This window comes from Cucumis melo, chromosome 4 (assembly GCF_025177605.1).
Source record: "Cucumis melo cultivar AY chromosome 4, USDA_Cmelo_AY_1.0, whole genome shotgun sequence".
Lineage (NCBI taxonomy): Eukaryota > Viridiplantae > Streptophyta > Magnoliopsida > Cucurbitales > Cucurbitaceae > Cucumis > Cucumis melo.
In genome coordinates, this window is record NC_066860.1 from 28,705,183 (window position 1) to 28,725,548 (window position 20,366).

Here is a 20,366-nt window from a genome sequence, read left to right on the forward strand (position 1 = left end):
AATTAAAATTTGGGTACATTTCGGAGCTTAGCAAGGCAAGATAGTTTCTATCATAATGTAGTTCTTACCTCATGCTAATCCTCTATTGTATTCACCAAAACAAATAAATAATAAAAACAAAAGCATAATAATCTTTCAAACCCAACTAATCCAAGCATGCGTAGTTCAAAAGGGTAGAAAATCATTTATTTAAATGAGAATCCCTAACTATTTTCACTAATTTTATTTACTTTTATCAAAATAGGACTACATTAAAGCCAAGTATCCAGCTCTAATCTTTCTTCTCTTTATCTCTTTTGACAAAGAGTGGAAAAGACAAGGACCCATTACTATCTCATTCCACAATTCCGTCCTTGATAATTTCACTAAAATATTTACAAAATCCATCAAACTACACAAAGTTTGATTCAAAATTCAATACTCTGTTTCTTCTTCATGGATCCTACTTGTTCTGCAACATTTACACCAAATCACATACAATACAAAGCTCAACCCACTGCAAAATGCCAACAACCAATAATACTTGTCCAACCTAGCTTCCTTCATGTCGTCCGAAAACCAATTCGGCTTCCCCTCCACACTTGTCAACAACTCCACAATCGATATCATTATCGCACTGCAAAAGCTCCCAACGCCAAACACACTATTGTACAATGCAAACCCCGTCGTTCTCATACTCACTGGAACCTCTGAGTAGAAGAACTCTTGCATCCCCACCACTGTGAAAATGTCTGAAATCCCTAATATTATGTACTGAGGCAGAAGCCAGAAGATACTAAGCGACAATGCATTTTTTGTCATCGTTAACCTCTTGGCTTCGACGAGTGCAGCGAGGATCATGGCAATGGTGGAGAGGAACATTCCAATGCCCATCCTCTGCATGACAGTGATGCCCTTCTCGGCACCGGTGAAGAGACGGGTGATGGGGATTAGAACTTTGTCGTATAAAGGCATGAGGAGGATTATGGAGATGGTGATGGCGCTCTGGAGGGTGGCAGGTGGGATTTTGAAGTCAGCTCCGATGTTTCGCTCCATTGTCATGCCTTGCTTGGTGAAGAAGGTAGCTGGTTGTTGGAATATTACAGCGAACATTAGAAGCATTGTCCAAATTGGCAACAGCCGTAGAACCAATTTTACCTTGTGTGGCACACACACTCTTTCTCTTGGAATTATTTTGGTGTTGTTTTTGTCCACCATGGCTTTCATTATTGCTCCTGAGTTTTCATGGCACAATGGTTTGGTCTCTTGCAGCCTGCAAATCACAGTATATAATCAGCTCAAATACTAAAACAAAGAAGAGCTTCTTCTTCTTCATCTTTTTTTTTTTTACTATTTCTATAAAATCTATAGTTTCTAGTTTTTACAATGTCTCACTTAGTAACTATACAATTTTTAATTTTAGATTTTAGTTTTTGAAAAATAAGTCTATAAATTTGTTATCCATTTTTATAAACCATATTTTAAATAACCAAGCCAAAATTTGAAAACTAGAAAGAGTAAATTTCTAAAAACTTGTTTCTAAGAAAATACAATGGTAAAAAATTGAAAAAAAATAAGTTTAATTATAAAAAAAATGTGAAAAGTATAAAATTTAGGAGAAAATGGACATAATTTTCAAAAGCATAAAAACTAAACACACAAATCATTACTAAACTTGGCTTAAATTTTACAAACACCATAAAAGATAGAATATATAACAAAAAAAGAAAAAGAGCTCTATACAAGTTTAGTTTTAAAAAATCAAATGATTATAAAACAAACTTAGATTTGGATCAAAGTGATTTGGTTCTTACTCTAACTCAACATCATCATCAGAGTTGTGAATGGACAAGGTAGTAGTAACAACACTTCTCCAACACATGAGCCTAGAAGCAGTAGCTTTAAAAATCTCCATAACCTTCACAAACCTTCTCTTCTCAACTTCATCTTCTTCAACATCTCTTTTATAGCGATAAATTTTAGTCCCACAGCTAAACAGAGCAACTGAAAAAACCATAGCACACATAGGAATGGCAAATCCAAGCACCCAACCAAAGTTATCTTGAATATAAGACATGATTGTCACACCAAGAAGGCTGCCACTACATACTCCAAAGTACCACCATTGGAAAAACAAGCTTTTCTTCTTTGGTTTCTCATCTGTCGGGGTTTTTGCATTGATGGTTGGGAGTTCAGCATCATCATGGTCGAGCTGATCGGCACCGAAGGCTTGGAGAGAAGGGTTGTAGCCACCCTGACCGAGGGAGATGAGGTAGAGAGACGAGAACAGAAACGACGAGGCTGTGTTTGTTGGTGACCATGTTCTTGCTAATGTTGTTGATGTTAAAGCAACTAGACCCTGATTCAAAGATATATGTAAGTTTCATAACCAGCAAGATGTGTGGAAAAATAAATAATTTAGTAGAGTAACATGAAGTGGTTGCTTAAGGTGTATTGAATAATTTCTTTCAGTTGATTAGCGGTTTTTTAATTTGGGTGTATGAATTACCTTGGAAACTTCGTTTTAAGATAATTTTTATGAGAGCATCAATTCCAAAAGCTCATTTGTCTAACTTGTGGAACTTAAAGAATTTCGTCTTCTTGCTTTCATTATCATCTATCAAATCTACAAAATGAGAAAAACTTGGTGCTTCCTCGATTGTACCTATTCTGGAACATCCCAAGGGATTTCCTAAGAAAGTTATGCCGTGCGGTATTTAAAAAAAAAAAATGTCTAAAAAAGAGAATGCATGTAGGCTAAGGTTGGACGTGATGATTACTCTAACAAAATTAATCTTCATTTGTCTTTTTCCTTCTTTTTTCATCCCCCTTTCGAATTTCTTCTTTTTCTTTGTTCTTCTTCTTCTTTTTTTTCTTTTTATTTTCCTTCTCTCCATCGTTTTTATGGGTGTCTTCATCCGAACAATTTTGTATTGTAGAGCGGGAGACCTAATTTATGGGTGCAAGATTCCCTTTTGGTTATTTCAGTTGAATATGGTTTTGGACAAAAAGCATTTCTCTCCCAATGTCTTCTTTGTTTTTTACATATTTCATGGTAGCACTTGTCGTAAGGTTGTTTTTTCACTCGAGAGACGGAGATTTTCTCTTTTGGTATAGATGACCTTAATTCATGACCATAATGAGAATGATCCTTTGTCATTATTCAAAACCCAGGAAGTGTATATATTAATTGTCCATAGTACCCCTTGTGATCATTAAGAGAGTGTGAGATTATAAAGTTATTTATACAAGACTCGTCTTCATTCTCTTACGCTCACACTCTTCCTCACTCTCTGATCACTCGTAGTTCTCCCTTGTATTCACAATCATACTCATCATTCTAAACCTTCACTAATGGTAATGTGTTATGTCAACTCTAACATAGTCATGTATCTTTGTGTTTTTCAAAAAATCGAAGCAAACAATAACCATCCAAAAATGTAAGGTTACCCATTCAATCTATTTGCATGTTTGACATATTGCATGATATTCAAGTTAGAGAGTGCTAGTTTGGTGATGATATTGGTAATCAAACCAAACATTCAAATTTCCTCTCCCTTTTATCTTTTTATATCGTTTCTCTTCAAGGTTGTGTTTTTCCTCTGGGGGCTAATAAGGATATACTTGTGTCAAGTTCCATATTTTTGCAACGATATGTCAAAGTTAATTTTTCGACCAATTCTCTTTATATTAGAGAATGTTCAAACTGACCTCAACTATCAATAAAAGTCAAATTGATCAACCAAATCGTTGATTGGTCAATTTGTTTTATTTCTTTTTAAAAAAATTGTTTCTAAATTATTTATTCTTGAATAATCCAATTTTATATATTCTATGTCTTATATTGAAACAAATTATTTGTCAAATAAACAAAATATAAAGTCAGTTGACTAGTCTAGTCTCAACCAAAACGAACTCGATAACATATGGAGCAAATTATCTAACATATTATACTTTAATTTCGATCACATAAAAAGGGTGCCCATTTGAGAACTATTAAGTTATGGGTAAAAATAAAGGTAGGAAAAAGGAAGAAAAAGGAATGGGTCTTTTTTTTTTTCGTGAAAGGAAAGAAAGTTGATATATAATTGAACCAAATCATCGATTCACTTTTGCCTAAAGATTGCACCCCTCCCCTTACACCATCACAATAATAATATCCAAAGTGGAATCTCAATATATATATATATATATAATGAATAATTTGTATTTAGAAAAATCTAAAATAAATGAACTTCATTATTCTTAAAGTGAAAAAACTAAAGACAAAACTGAAAAGGCTCAAGATTTAAAGAAGGGTGGTGTGGGTTTTTAAAAAGAAAAGAAAGGCACTATACACAGGAAAATAATTCTACTAGAAGAGACAAAAAATTTGTGTGTTCTAATTTTTCTTTTTCTTAAAAATTTTTCCACTTAGAAAATTCAAGGGGAATAAGTTTTCTCTTTTAAAAAAGAATTAAAATTACATAAAGAAGGTTAAAGTTTGGAAGTACACTAAAAATCTAGACTCTATATTTCTAAGTTTTAGAAACATCAATTTAGTTCTAATTAAAACCAAATTATTGCATAATCAAAATTGACAAAAAAGAAATCACAATTGAGACTAAAATCAATACAAAATTAAAAATATAGAAACTAGATTCTTATTATTGTTCAAATTAATATAATTTAAAATAATTTTAAATAGAAAACATGTCACTAATTATCGAAGGTGTGTTTTAACTAAAAAATGATAATAATATGATTCTTTTCGAGTTCCAATTAAGAGTTTAAATCACTCGCTCCAATTTAAAGTTATTAACCACGTGGTATCACTTATAATAAATAGAAAAAACAAAAAAACAAAAACTCAACGTAAAAGTTTCCATCAATGTTACGTTGAATATCAAATTATATGTTTTTAAAAATATGTTTTTGTAGACCCCACCTAAATATGTCTCTTAGGAAGGAGGAGTTTTTTTCTCGAGGCTAAGTATCTACGAAGTCCATAGTCGATACATTAAAGTTCAAAATTTTTGTGTTTAAGTGTAAAATAATAAGATAACTAGAAAGTTCATAAAATGAAAAAAGAGATCACAATATCTTCCATAACACAAACTTCACTGTAAGGTCCATTCGTTTAATATTTAATATCAACTTATAAAGTTGATAGCCAAACATCCCTAAATAGTTTAGAAACACGTACTTCTTGGTTTCATCAACGATTTTTCTACGTAACTAAAAACTGAATTTCTTAGCTTGCAGTGTCTATATTCTAACCGAGCTCGAGCATGTACCTCTCCTAATTTCCTTACTTTCCCATACTAATGAGGTAATACCAAAATCATATAAAAGGAGACGTAACCCCCCATTCCTACTAAGCTAGGAGAGGTAGTCTGGTACTTCTCTAGTGCTAAAGAATATAGCACCATCTCGATACAATGGGTTCTTCTCTTCTTGCACATTAGATCAACTTTTCGACTAACCACTCAGGTAAAAGTCGAGATGGTGAACATGTAACTAAAATCTCACATAATTATCTCAACAAAGGATAATCAATAATATGTAAATCCAACCGTGTTATTAAACAAAGTAAGTATATTTAATATGCGAGTTTTCACTTGTATGTAAAAAGTCAAGCCAAACTCCACCTCAACTAATCGAGCCACAAGTAACCTCTCTGACTTGATTAAGACATAATATATGGGGTAATGAGTCATGGTCCATTTGGTGCATATATATATATGATGAGTAATGACTCACCATCCAAAACCCAAAAGAAAGAAAAGATTGCCAAAAATAAAAAAGCATAAGAAAGAGAGGAAAAGTAAATTACCAGAACGTAAAGAAAAGCAGAAGCTAAAATGGTGGAATAACGATCCCAATAAGAATCAGCTAGCGGCGCCACCACCAACGGTAACATGGAAGTGAAACCACACCAACTGCTGACGGTCTTCGCTGCCGATGAGTTACTCATCTTCATCACGTCCGTTAAATACGTCACCAAGTTCGACGCCACTCCTTTGAATACAAACCTCTCCATCCCCGATACCACTGTTCCAACAAAATCGTCAAAACATGCTTCTCCTTTACACCCTTTTTCTCTGCCTTTTTTCATTTTTCCTTTCTCCATATATTTCCATTAATTACTATACTTGTATATATATGAAAAAAAATTAATAATGTAAAATAGGAAGGTTGTTAAAATCAAAGAAAATAATAATATTTGAAATACCTATGAGAAGAATACACGAATTACTCAAGTATGGTCTGGATCTGGGTCGGGGTCTGGACCCGCTTTCTTCTCCAGCAGCCATGGGAGAAGGAGAGGTTGAGCTTGAAGTGAAGTTAATTGCAGAAGAAAAATGGCGGTGGAAAAGAGAGACAGAAGAGATATTTTTGTAATTGTCTGTGATCTATAGACAAACACTATGATCAATCCAACGTATATATCCACCAATTTTTCCTTCTTTTTTTTTTTTAATAAATAATGAAAATGGAAAAGAGTTTGGTTTTTTAAAGTATTTATTTTTGGAAGAAAGAAAAAAGGAAAAGGAGATTAGAACAGAGAATTATTCTTTTCCATTTAGTTTTGTTTTTTTACATGCACGTACGTCAGTTTTAAACTTTGATTACTAGGATTCACCTCCACCTGCCACATCATCTGCCACGTGTATGTCTCTTACATGGTTTTCTTCTTCCTTTCATTTGCTTTGTCACCCCCTCTTTCAAAGTTAATCTAAATTCAGGAATATAAGAGCAACCAATAAAAATGATAATAATTATACACAATTTCCCATCATCTTTTTTTTTTTTCTTTCAATTATGTCTTTAGATATCTTTTTTTCGTTTCTTAGACTTGGACTATTCAACATCGAAAAGAGAAACAGAAAAATACAAACCTAATAAAAATAAAAGTTTTTGAAATCATGTTCAACTTCACCACTACTTCATTAATCATTGGCCAATTTAAAAATCGTCAGGATTGATAAATAAGTTGTTGAATATAAAATTAAAGGTTGGATTAATATATCAAAAAATTCAAAAGTTCAAGGATCTATTAACATACCACGTAAAAATAAAAAAAAAATAAAGGTATAATTTTATTTATCTAATTTTTTTTAGATAAATTATTTTAAATATCAAACTATCGAAAATATTTACAAAAATATATAGTAAAAAATTTACATTCTACGTGTAATAGGCTACGATAGATTTAGACGAACATTTATGAGGAGTCTATCGATAAAAAATAGATGTCTATTAGGTCAATCAAAGTATGATATTATAGATATAAAGTAGATTTTTATTATATTTGTAAATATTTTCAAACAATTTTGTTATATTTGAAGACAACTCATTCTTTAACATATTTAAAGACTAAATGAACGTATATATAAATTTGAAAATTTATAAACTTATAACTATTTTTTATATATATAAAATGATTGAAAAGAAATATAATTACATTGAATAATTTATGGCGAGACATATTCAAACTAAAAATGGTTTCGTAAAAGAGAATTAAACAACAATGTTTTGAGGAAAAGGAAGACCCTCCTAATTTAGTTTAAAAGTAGTAGACCATAAAAAGGTGTAAAAATGGTTGATGAAAATGGAATGATTAGGGTAAAGATAATGAGTGGATTTGTGATGGAGATTAATTAGTTGGGGATCGTTTTAAACACACAAGAAACTCACGCAGACACACATAAGACACATGCACACAAACACAAAGCCTTTTTAATGTCCAAACAAACAATTCATGGTTTGCTATTTGCTTAAATTCATAGATAGAGATGATCAAAAGAAAGAGAAGTGGTTTAGTGATTTGGAATTCACTTTCTTTTCTTCTTCCTGGTTCCACCACTAAATATAAACTCTAATGGAACATCTTTACCATTATTATATATCCATATATATATATATATATATATACATTTCATATCGTTTATAACGTAATCTTTTTATATGTCTAGCTTTAAGATTTTCATTCGTCATTTTAAGTAAATTTGAATTTATCTTATGAGTACTTGAACGAATCATCTCTTCTTCTCGGAAAACTTTTTTTTATTGAGTTGTGTTGTACTGTTCAAATTTTGTGTTTAGTTGACTTTAGTCTTTATTTATTTATTCTGTATATTGATTTATGTGTGAATATTGTTGAGTTCAACTAGTAAGGTCCTTCTTTTTCTTTAAAGTAATATAGCTAGTACCTTTCCAAAATAAATAAATAATAGTGTTGGTCGACAAAGTAGGATTTAAAACGTAAATATAAATATATGACGTCTCGAAATTGCTTACTTGATATAATTTTAAGGTACTTTTTTGTAGCTTTTCTCTCATCTGTTATATAACTGTAGAGGGCAATAAAAATTATCATACTGTATTACTAAATAGTAATTTATCTCCTTACAGAGATGATAAAGAGGATAGAGACTAATTTAAGTCAACTAAATTTAATTTTTCTATACTTAGCACGTTCTTAAATTAAAAGAAAAAAAGTATTAAATATTTATGTCGACTCTATTATTCAAAGTACATAGGTTGACTTTGATACCCATTTGTATTAAGAATTATTTAACAAAAATACTTATTTAAGAAATGTAAATATTATAATAAAAAAGGTAAAAAATAACAAAATGACCACACGTTTGAGTTTGAAATGGGATATTTTTAAAAATAACAAAATATTAAAACTATTTATAAAATGTATCAAAATTAATCAAATTCTTTATAGTCTACGTAAAAGTTTTGTTATATTTTGTAAATAGTTTTATTTTTTGTGTTGTTCGTGACGATTTCTCTTCCAAATATTTTGTAGGATTAATTTGTTGGGTTAAATTTTAACAAAGGTTGTAAAAGACTGCTTTTTTTTTTACTACAAGTTAATAAAATAAGATAAAACCAAAGTTTTTAATATACATATGTGAAAACTTTGAAATTTGAAAATTTAAGATTTAGAACTCGAAAGTTTGACATGAGTTTATTTATAACTTATACATAAGAAATAATTTAATTTTAAACCTTTTTCTTTTATCTGTTTTTATTCATTGAAACTAAGAACTCATTCAGATATCGTCTAAATTTTATTTGATAACAATTTTTAGATGATCAAATTAAATTGTAAAAGTTAAAATTAACTTCTTCTTTTTTTTCATTTTAGAATTTGATTGTAAATTAAAATATTTATCAGAAAATGAAAGATATTGAAAAACCAAAGAGTAATAAATTTTTAATTAAAATCTAAAAATGAACGTCTCACAAAGTGGTATAATTTCTACCTTTCGTAGAAAAATGTTTGGATACATTGCCAATTTTTCTTTTTAAAAATTCAAAAGTGTGAAAACAAATTATTAGAAAGTAGGAAAACAAATTATTTTTAGGTGTGAAAGTAATGGTTATATAATATCTATATATATATATATATAATAGACAAGTAACATTTGTTTCAAAAGCACCCATTAATTTGGGATAGTTGCAAATGTGGCAATTATATTCAAAATAATTAAGTATATAGCAACATTTTTAAAAAATTACAAATATAGCAAAATCTGTTAAAATCTATCAATGATAGGAGTCTATCACCGATAGATCATGTAGCAAATGTTGGTCTATCACTGATAAACCATAAGAATCTATCAACGATAGAAATGTATCACTGATAGACTTTGTTATATTTACAATTTTTTTAAAATATTGCTACATACTTAATAATTATTCTAAAAATTGCTACCTATTATAATTACCCCATTAATTTCCTTTGGGTTGTCATAATTTTTCTTTTTTCTTTTACACTTATTTTCATTCTATAAAAGATATATTATGGTGTGAATATGAGGCACAATGCAAACACAGTTTATATTATGAAAATAAATATAATATATATAAGAAAAATTGTCAAAACGTATGTTTATAGCACACATGAGTGAAAAGACCATTTGTTGCTTAATTACACCATGGATGAACCAACATCTAATATCTATTATTAATATTTATAATATATTGTACTTTATCAAGTAGTTGTACTAGCTACGGCTATATTTACTCATTGGTTTAATCAAGAAAAATTGAAACTGAAATTAAAAGCTACGGCTATATTTACTCATTGGTTTAATCAAGAAAAATTGAAACTGAAACTAAAAGCTATAAGTTCCAAGGTATCAAACTAAAATCAAAACTTATACCTACAAATATGCAAATTAAAAAAATCTTACGATTTGAATATTTAATCTTGGTGATATTTGGTTTGATTTTATAAAATTTAAAAGCATATCTCGATTAATTTGAATTATCTAAACTAACTTCCATGTAAAATGTGTTATAATGACCCCTTCAATAAAAATAACCTATTTCTAAAAGTTTGTGTATTATCATTTCGATCCATTTTTCACCTTGACATCAAAATTTGTGTTACAAATACCATGATGATGTGCATTTCTTTTTATAGGACGCCTCATTTTCAAATACATTAATAAATTTGGTTATAATTCATGAATCAACAAATAATTTTATAATCACAAAATTTTCAATTATATAATATATCAAAAATATATTAGACCACTAAACACAAAGAAAGCTTAAAAATTTACGTGAAAAAAGTTTAAATATTAGAAAAAATAGATAGAGTAAACTTGAAAGCTCAACTCTTATTACTAAATAAATAGATAGATGATGCAATATGAAGTTTAAAATTTGGGTTTGTTTTCCTATAATTTCTTTTAAATGATTTACATCTATTTGTTTAGACCCATTTTGTAAATGGATATTTGCAATAAATAAAAAAATTGTGTTTGTTTGATTTTTAGATGTTTACTTTTTTTTTTTTTTTAATATAAGTAGGTAATTATTATTAGAGGATGAACATACGTCCTATATTGTTAATTGTACTATTGAGATTTTATTCATCCTTAGTTTCTTGAAGATGAGATATTTTTGCTTGCGAAAGATGAATAATGGGGCAGCGAAGACAGAGATTAATCATTATAATTAATTTCAATTTAATGTCTAAAGTAAGTTATTTATTTGAAGTCATGTCTTTTCTTTCAGTTTTTTTTTTTATTTTATATAAATTTTGGATGGATTAATGCGGATGATATCATCTAAAAGTCAATATTACAAATTTTATATCTTAAATTGTGCTCTTGTAGTTATATTTACCCATTAATTAATTAATCATTACTTTCTTTTGCTAAATTTTATAATTTATATTATTATTTTTCTAAAAATTTTGTTAAAAATAAAACATTTTACAAAATATTTTTTTTAATAAAAATTTTAGCTTTTATAATTTTATTTTGTATAGTATAAATAGTTTGTCAATTTTTTTATTTAAAAATAAATTCTTTGTTCTTATTTTAGACTTTACTTGAAAAAATCTATAATACAAATTACAAACACAAATATTTAATTAACTTCGATTTTAATTATCTTACACATATAAATACATAAATTAATTATCTTAAGATATTTAAGTTCTAGGTAGTTTATTAAAGTTTGATATCCATATTCCTGTCTTAAGTAATATTGACCGTTCAGTTACCCTATAACTCAAAAGCAAATTTTTGTTTTATGTTTTTTTTGTTTTGTAAATTATTTTTTAAAAAGATTAATTTTTATAAATATAACATAACACTACATTATTTACAATATGTATAATAAAATTTAAAAGTTCATGAAACCAACCATTTTTCCAAATATTTCAGGTTATCATTTCTTTCCTTTTTATTTTTTCTCTTATTTTCCTACAATTTTTCTTTTACGGTCGTGTAGTCAAATTTAAACGATTGATATATTACACATGCGAGTTGTCAATTAATTGTGTGTTGATTGAGACATTTTTGTATTTCCATTATAAGGACGTGAGTTTTTCCGTTTTCAAAATTGTTTTATAGAGTATAAATATTTTGTCGATTTATTATATTTAAAAAAAATCTCATTTTATATTATTTTTCTTACTAATTTATTTTTTTGTTTTTTAAATAAAAATTTGTTTTCAAAATCACCGAAGAAAATTAAAAAAGAAAAAAATATTTAAAATACATTTTATTTTTAAAATAAAAAACAAAATTAATTACCAAACACCTATGGTCTTTGTTTTCCATGACCAAAGAAATAAAAAACAGTAGAATTTAAAAAACAGAAAAAGAAAAAAAATAATTAAAACAATTATCTAAAGAGGTTTTAGTTATCATAAAAAAGAAAAAGAGGTAGAAAAGTAATATTTACAAATATAAACATCGAAAATATATCATCATTTACGACAATTTTCCTAAATCAGCCTATAAAAAGCTTTCATTTATATATCTGAATTAAAAACAAAAGCAAATCTAAATTTAAAATTACATATTCTTATGTAAATTTTATAGTTGAAGCAACATGAACAATCAACATATATAGTATTAATCCTGATATATCTATATTGTTAAATACATAATTATAAATATTTTTAATTATAAAAAATAAAAATAAAAAGTATTGTCCATCAGATGAAACAAATCTAGTCCGTCCACGTACTCAAAAGAAAAAGCAACTATCGATCCACTGTCAAAGCAGTGGCCCACATTGGTCAACGCAAAATGGATGACTCATCCACTAGATTGAATTTGATTTCCACGTGGAAGCCACCACGATAAAGAAAAGAACAATTTAAAAAATTATATTGTTTTTAAGAAAAATATGTCCACAAAGTGTAAAAAAGAAAGAAAATAATCAAATAAAAATTTGTTTATGAATTCAAGTTTTATTTATTACTTGATTCGTTAGTCTTTTAATCTAATATTAACTTTTTCTGTACATAAACAATTCCTAGCTATTTTATACTACTGGTTGTGATAAAAATATATTTTGTAACTCAGAAAATTATATGATCATAAAAGGTTATTGCATTTTCTGAATTTAAGAAATGTTGGTTAATAATTCACCTTTGAAAAAATTAAATTGCAGAAGAAGTTGTAAAGTTTAATATCATTTAAGTTTTAATTTAACACTCATGTGGAAATAATAAGAAAGAAAAAATGTCATTTGTAAACATCTCTAAGGCCTACCTTTTTGGGTGCAATTTCCTCTCATTATTTCCCAACATTGGAAACAAAAATAATTTCTTCTAGTTGGTTAATCATCTCGTATTTTCGGTTAGTTTTTTTAATTAAATTTATTATTTTAATCTTTTACGACGATTTGCATCTTTTTAAATATAATGATTAATTTTTTTTTCTAAATTATAAATTTTAAAACAATTATAATTAATTTTTTAATTTTTCTAATATATATTCTTACTACACTATTAAAAATATTTTTCTTTCCATAACGTAACAACTTCCTAAATCAAGATAACTTATAATAATGAAAAACGGTACACGTTGAAGTCATTGTTATAAATGATGTGATGTAAGATCGACATAACACATTAGTTTGTTTTTCTTGTGAAAGGGATACAAATTAAAAGCAAAGAGGATTTGGAAAGGAAAAAAAAAAGTGAAAACTTTACTTTCTTAATAAAGTTTGGTGTGTGTATATTAATTTTACTTGTTGTGTGGTCTAGCTAGCTAGCTTTATTTCTTCAATAATACACCTTAGTGGAAGTTTTTTTTAGTCAAAATTGGAGGGAAAGGATAAAAGAATATTTGGAAATAATCTTGGAGTTTCTTTAACATCAATTCTTCATCATTGAAAATTATATTTTGTGGAAAAATTTGCATGCATGCATGGAAATCAAGTTTTATATGTTATTTATTATGTTGTTTAAAAAAGTATCTGCTTTTTACTACTATTTGTATAGATATTATACTTTACAGAATTTACTTCATGTCAATTCCAACATCTCAATCATATCATGAGTGAAATATTATTGATTCTTATATATTTGAACCCCTTAAATCCTTATTAATGATGAATTCTATGAATAATAGTAAAGATTAATGAGTGAATAATTGATTCTTTTTTTCTTAACGTAGATATATATCCCAACTTTCTATTTTTGCAATTACTTTTTTTTTTTCCATTTAAGTAGGCTATATGTTATCGACCGAATAAGGTAATTCGTATTGAGTGAAAATAGGAACAACAAAGTCTAGAAGAAAATGAATGTAATACATAACAAAAGTTAACAACTTAGAATCAAAATAGGCCTAGAGGAAAAGAAAATGGACTTGAATCTTGGCTCAGGTAGCGTGCTTAACCTCGGTCTCATAGAGGTTATGAACCTTAACAAGTGCCTAATATATAACGAGAGACATGTTTCACATATTTTTGACCCAAGAGATAGTTTAAGCTAGCTCACAATATGGTCTAAAAAAGATTCGGGGCCAACCCTAACTAAACATGAAATCAAGGTCATGCGTCTTGCTACTCATCAATAGTTATATAATTATAGTCCTATTAGCTCTAGAATCCTTAACAGAACAACCTAGGACAATAATCACAACCCTATAAATACATCATAATAATAGCTTCATATATGAACTAGTTTGAATTCTACTCCCAAACCCTTTTTGCTCCCACATTCTTGCATTGTTTTCATTTAATTATTTGAGTATTTGTAGCAAGCACCCAATTAAGATGGGTAGGTTTTTTCTTTTTCATGTCACGTTCTTCTCCATTTCAAATAAACTCCGGTACTAGAAGTCACGTGAAGTTCAAGTGTTTTCCTTTATATCTAAAAGTGTATAAGAGATTGCAGACAAGTGTGTGTGTGTGTGTGTATATATATATATATATATATATATATTCTTAAAGCAGCTCTTTGAGCTTCAAATCTAGTTTGTCTTTTCTAGTGATCATCACCAGTTGTGAGTCCAATAACAATGTGAGCAAAATTATTTTATAAATGTCACTTCCCTTAATGGCCCATTTTTACTAGTGCTGTCTATATTATATGTAGTAATGAATTACGTGAAGATGTAATTAATATATCTTTTGGACTAGATTACAAAAATTGTGTCATTTCTAAATCATATATAATGTCCACTACAATGATTTAACACAAACGAAGGTATAAATATGATGTTCTTAGACTCTATATTTTAAATCTTATTAGTCTCTAATACTTCATATATTTAAATTTAGTTCATCTACCTTTTCTTAAATCTTAAAATTGGTCTTTTAATTTTAATTTGAAGTTAATTTTTATTGAATGGTATAAACATCTACTTTAATAGTAATATCTTTTTTTTACTAAGAAAGCTACAGTATGAATATAATTCCATAGTTTAGACAATAAAGATTTACTTATTTATTTATATATGTAAAGTTATTTTATTGAATATTTTTTCTTGTGCCTTTACATCAAGGAAAACGGGAGATAAATACAAGTTCCTATGAGATAAGAAAGGCAGCAAATAATACAAAATAAGATAATATCTTCTTAATTACAATAGAATATATATACATTAATACCCTCCCTCAAACTCAAGGTGGTAGAGTAACTGTCAGCTTGAGTTTGGTACGCAATTGATTGAAGCGAGTAGATGGTAAGGCTTTGGTGAAGATATCAGCTGGTTGCTCAGTGGTGGAGACAGGTTGTAAAAGAAGTGTGTTACTCAAGAGATGATGACGAATGAAGTGACAATCATTTTCGATGTGCTTTGTACGCTCATGGAAAACGTCATTGTGGGCAATTTGGATGGCACTACGATTATCACAATGAAGGAGAGTGGGACCCTACTGGGGAACACCCATATCAGCAAGAAGCCAACGAAGCCATAAAAGTTCGGCAGTAGTATCAGCAAGAGCATGATATTCTGATTCAGTACTAGAACGAGAGACAACACTTTGTTTCTTACTACGCCAAGAAATGAGAGAATCGCATAAGTAGAAGCAGTATCTTGTTGTAGAACGCCGATCAGTGGGATCCCCAGCCCAATCTGCATGAGAATAGCCAGATAATATGAGAGGGGATTGAGAAGAAAACTGAAGTCCATGCCCCAAAGTCCCCTTGATATAGCGAAGGATACGTAGTACAACAGTAAAATGAATGGTTCGAGGAGCAGCCATTAGTTGGCTAACAATGTGAACAACATATGCAATGTCTGGGTGAGTCACTGTTAGATAGATGAGACTGCCAACGAGTTGCCGATACAGACTGACATCTTCAAGAGGAACACCATCATAAGGGGTCAAATGAACATTGAGATCTAACGGCGTTGAAGCTGTGTTAGAGTCAGTGATTCCTGAGCTAGCTAAAAGATCAGAGACATATTTAGCTTGAGACAATAAATACCCGTCCGAGCGTCGAGAGACTTCAAGGCCAAGAAAGTAGTTGAGAGATCCAAGGTCTTTCATTTCAAAATGTTGACCAAGGTAATGTTGGAGATCGGATATGGCCTGTGGATCATTACCAGTGATAATCATGTCATCAACATAGAGAAGAAGAAGGGGGTATGTGGCGAGTAAAGAGCGTAGTGTCATGAGGACTAGAAGTAAAACAAAGTTGAGTGATGGTAGAGCTAAATGTGACAAACCAAGCTCGTGGAGCCTGTTTGAGGCCATATAGTGCACGACGCAAGAGACACACCTTGTGAGGAGGAGAAGAAGTACTAGGAGGTGGCTTCATATAGACTTCTTCAGAAAGAGTCCCATTAAGAAAAGCATTTTTGACATCCATCTGAAGAAGACGCCACTGCTTGGCAGCAGCAACAGCTAATAAACTGCGAACGAAAAGACGTCATCCGAGCCACAGGAGCAAATGTTTCTTCATAGTCAATACCATATTCTTGAGAATACCCTTTTGCTACAAGACGAGCCTTATAACGCTCAATAGTACCATCAGAGTGAGTCTTGATTTTGTAGATCCACTTATAGCCAATGGGTCTTTTACCAGGAAGTAAGTCAACATAGTCCCAAGTGTACGTCTTTTCAAGAGCCTGTAATTCATCATTCATCGCTTTCTGCCATAAAGGGTCAGTACTAGCCTCTTGATAAGAGGTAGATTCAACAAGGGAAACAATAATGGAAAAACAGTGATAATCTTAGAGATGAATATGAGGTTCCCTTATCCAAGTAGAACGACGAGGAGGGGTGTCTGGAGTAGGTTCAGGACTACCATCAGAGATGGATGACTGGTCCGAGGTTGCCGAAGTAGGTGCAGATTGAGCAAGCTCATTACCAAGAGGGGACTCAGAGAGAGGAAAAAGGTCAATAGATGTGTCAGTGAAGAAAGATTGAGGACTAGAGAAAGAGGCGTGGAAGGAGGATAAACAAGAGAACATAGTATGCTCCCAAAATGTGACATGACGAGATATACGAAGTCTATTGGAAAGGGGATCCCAACAACAAAAACCTTTATGTTCTGTGCCATAGCCAAGAAAACAACAAAGGTGGGCATGTGGTTCAAGTTTACTGTGTTCATGAGGATGCAGGAGAACAAAGCAAGCACAACCGAAGGTTTTAAGATTAGAATAGTTGGGAGGAGTACCATATAGTCTTTCGAATGGAGAGATGTTCTGAAGAACGGAGGAAGGAAGACGATTGATAGTAGAGACGGATGTAAGAGCTGCTTCACCCCAAAATTTCTCAGGGCATGAGGCAGAAAGAAGGAGGGCACGTACTGAGTCAAGAATGTGGCGATGTTTGCGCTCAGCACGTCCATTTTGTTGAGAAGTGTAGGGGCAGGAGCGCTAAACAAGAGTGCCCTGTTGGGAGAGAAAAGATAAAAGAGTGGAGTCTTTATACTCCAAGGCATTGTCGGTGCGAAGGGTTTTGATGGGACAAGAGAATTGGGTGCGAATCATATTAGCAAACTCAATATAAGTGCGAGATAATTCAGAGCGGTGTTTGAGAAAGTAAATCCATGTAAATCGAGAGAAATCATCAATAAATAAAACATAATAGCGATAACCATGGACAGTGGAAGTAGAGGCAGGGCCCCAAATGTCATAATGGATTAAATCAAAAGGTTTATCAAATATAGAAGTGGATGTAGAAAAAGACAAAGCGTTTAGCAAGTTTACAATTTAAACAATTAAAAGGGACAAACTTGGTAGTATTGTTTAAATGGTTAATAGAAATTAAATGATGCAATTTTTCTAGAGAAGCATGACCAAGACGAAGATGCCACTGATATGTATCAGAGTCAGTGACAGGGGCAGAAATGGAGGAAGGATGAGGGACCTGAAGTGATAGGAGCTCAAACAATCTTCCCACTTTGCGACCCGTCCCAATCGTCTGTCCCGTCTGTGGATCTTAAACCTGACAACCATTAGGAGAAAAAGAGACAGTTAAGCCAAGGTCGCACAATTGACCAACGGATACTAGATTAAAGGTTAAGTTTGGGACACAGTAAGTATGAGGAAGATTCAAACTGGGAGTATTAATGGTGCCAATGTGGGTGATATTCATACAATTGGCGTCAGCAGCATAAATGGGAGGTAAAGATTTAGCAGGACTAGGAGTTTTCATAAGAGAATAATTAGATGTCATATGATTGCAACAGGCAGAGTCAAGAAGCCATCGGTTACTTGGTGAGACGGCAAGTGCAGAAGAAGATGATAAAATTAACTGATTTAGCAAACTTTGAAGATCACTTATTTGAAACTGGGGGGTGGTAGGATTATCCGAAGTAGCAGCAACAACAGAGGAGTTCCTGGGTTTAGTGAAGTTCTTTGCTCTTGTAGAATAGCTTCGAGGTCGAGGTGGTTTTCTAGGACAATTATCCAGAATATGACTTGGTTTATGGCAGTACCTGCATTCTATTTTAGGACAATCAATAAATTTATGACCAGTGAGCTTATAATTCTTACAAAAAGTGCTTGATGCTCCAGGTGGTGAACAAGTTCTGACAAGAACAACATCAGAATGTTTAGAGAGATTGATGCCAAAACGTTTTTCTTCAAATAATATTTCTTGGATAGCAGCATCCAATGAGGGCAAGGGACAACGGTGTAACTAGGTAGCCCTAACAGATTCATATTCTGGACGAAGTCCCATAAGGACTTTAATAAGATGAAGATGATCTTCACTGATTTTAGCTTGATCAAGTTGAGTCCAGATAGGTTGAAGTACGGCTAGATACTCATTGACTGATTGACCAGCTTCTTGATTAAGATTAACACGGTTATTGTGCAACTGATAGTAATGCGCTAATCTGACGGACTTAAATCGTGTAGACAGAAAATCCCATAACTCCTTAGCATTTTCAAAAGCATCAAATTGTGTATGGATAGTAGGAATTGATGTGTTACTAAACTAAGTGATAATCTGATGATTTTTGTTGTCCCATTCTTCAAGGCGTTCGATAAATTTGCTATCATCTTCCTTGTCTTGTTTGGTCGGTTTGGTAATATCACCCGTGACAATACGCCATAATTTTCGTCCAATTAAGAAGTTTTTTATTTGATTTGTCCATGTAATATAATTAGAGCCATCAAGAATTGTGCTAATTGGACGAGCAATTTCACTTTTCTCCATCTACTCATAAGAAGAAACCAAGTCAGCGAACGGCAATAAATAAATAAATAAATAAATAAATAAAAGTAGGGCAGTTTCAAGTAGGGTTTCAGGCTAGGGCGGTTTCGGGTCGGGTTTCGGTGTGAGGAAACAAGAGACGTAGCGGGTTTCGATTTTCGGCTTCGAGTCTCATGGAGATGGGCGGTTTTTCGGGTTTTGGGTCTGATGGAAACGTGAAGAGGCACGCGTAGGGTTTTCGGGTTTCACGATCGATTTTCGGGTCTGATAGGCACGCGAAGACGAAACGCAAAAAGATCTGATGGAGTAGTTTTCGGCTTTCGGCTTCGGATGGCTGGAGACGGGTTTCACAGAGATCGGAGCTGAAGAGGCCAAAATCACAAAGATCTGGTCTTCTGAGCGGCGGCACGAAGAGATCGGGGAGTGCAGCGGAGAGATGGAATCGGGAAGGGATCGGAGAGACGGAATCGGAGTGCAACCGAGATTTTCGGTGACGGCGGCGGCTGGACAGTGACTAGGTTAAAGAAGGCTCTAATACCATGTAAAGTTGTTTTATTGAATATTTTCTCTTGTGTCTTTACATCAAGGAAAAGAGGAGATAAATACAAGTTCCTATGAGATAAGAAAGGCAACAAATAATACAAAATAAGATAATATCTTCAAGATAATATCTTCTTACTTCCAATAGAATATATATACATTAATAATATAAACAATAAATTAAACAATAGAATCTAATTTTAATAAGATTTCTTAAAAATACAAGTACTAAATTTAACTCAACTGGAACAAATATCAAAATATAGTATATCAAAATAATATTTTAATTACATTTTCTCTGGCTATACTATAAATGATATGTATCTAATTAAGTTTATGTTAATAAATATCAGCTGGCATACAAAAATTGGGATGTTAAAATAAGATTCAATAAACAAAAAATGCGAACTTCCGTTCAAATAAATGAAATCTCTTTGATTTTAATATTTCCTCTAATCATGACAATG

General features: G+C 31.0%; 1 protein-coding gene across 3 annotated transcripts; it reads right to left on the reverse strand.

Moving 5' to 3' along the window:
- Nucleotides 1-161: 161 nt before the first annotated feature.
- Nucleotides 162-6,475, reverse strand: LOC103487051 (protein NRT1/ PTR FAMILY 5.8-like). Of its 3 annotated transcripts, none has more exons than XM_008445243.3 (4): nucleotides 6,194-6,475; nucleotides 5,795-6,012; nucleotides 1,794-2,338; nucleotides 162-1,252 (listed from the first exon to the last, which is right to left on the reverse strand). In XM_008445243.3, exons 1-4 carry the CDS (start codon nucleotides 6,273-6,275, stop codon nucleotides 415-417), a joined length of 1,683 nt encoding a protein of 560 aa, XP_008443465.2. In that variant the 5' UTR covers nucleotides 6,276-6,475; the 3' UTR covers nucleotides 162-414. The 3 variants fall into 3 exon arrangements, with proteins under 3 accessions (XP_008443465.2, XP_050939854.1, XP_050939855.1); XM_051083897.1 differs by having other exon boundaries at nucleotides 5,795-6,081; nucleotides 6,194-6,434; XM_051083898.1 differs by having other exon boundaries at nucleotides 5,795-6,107; nucleotides 6,194-6,425.
- Between the last annotated feature and the right edge of the window lie 13,891 nt (nucleotides 6,476-20,366).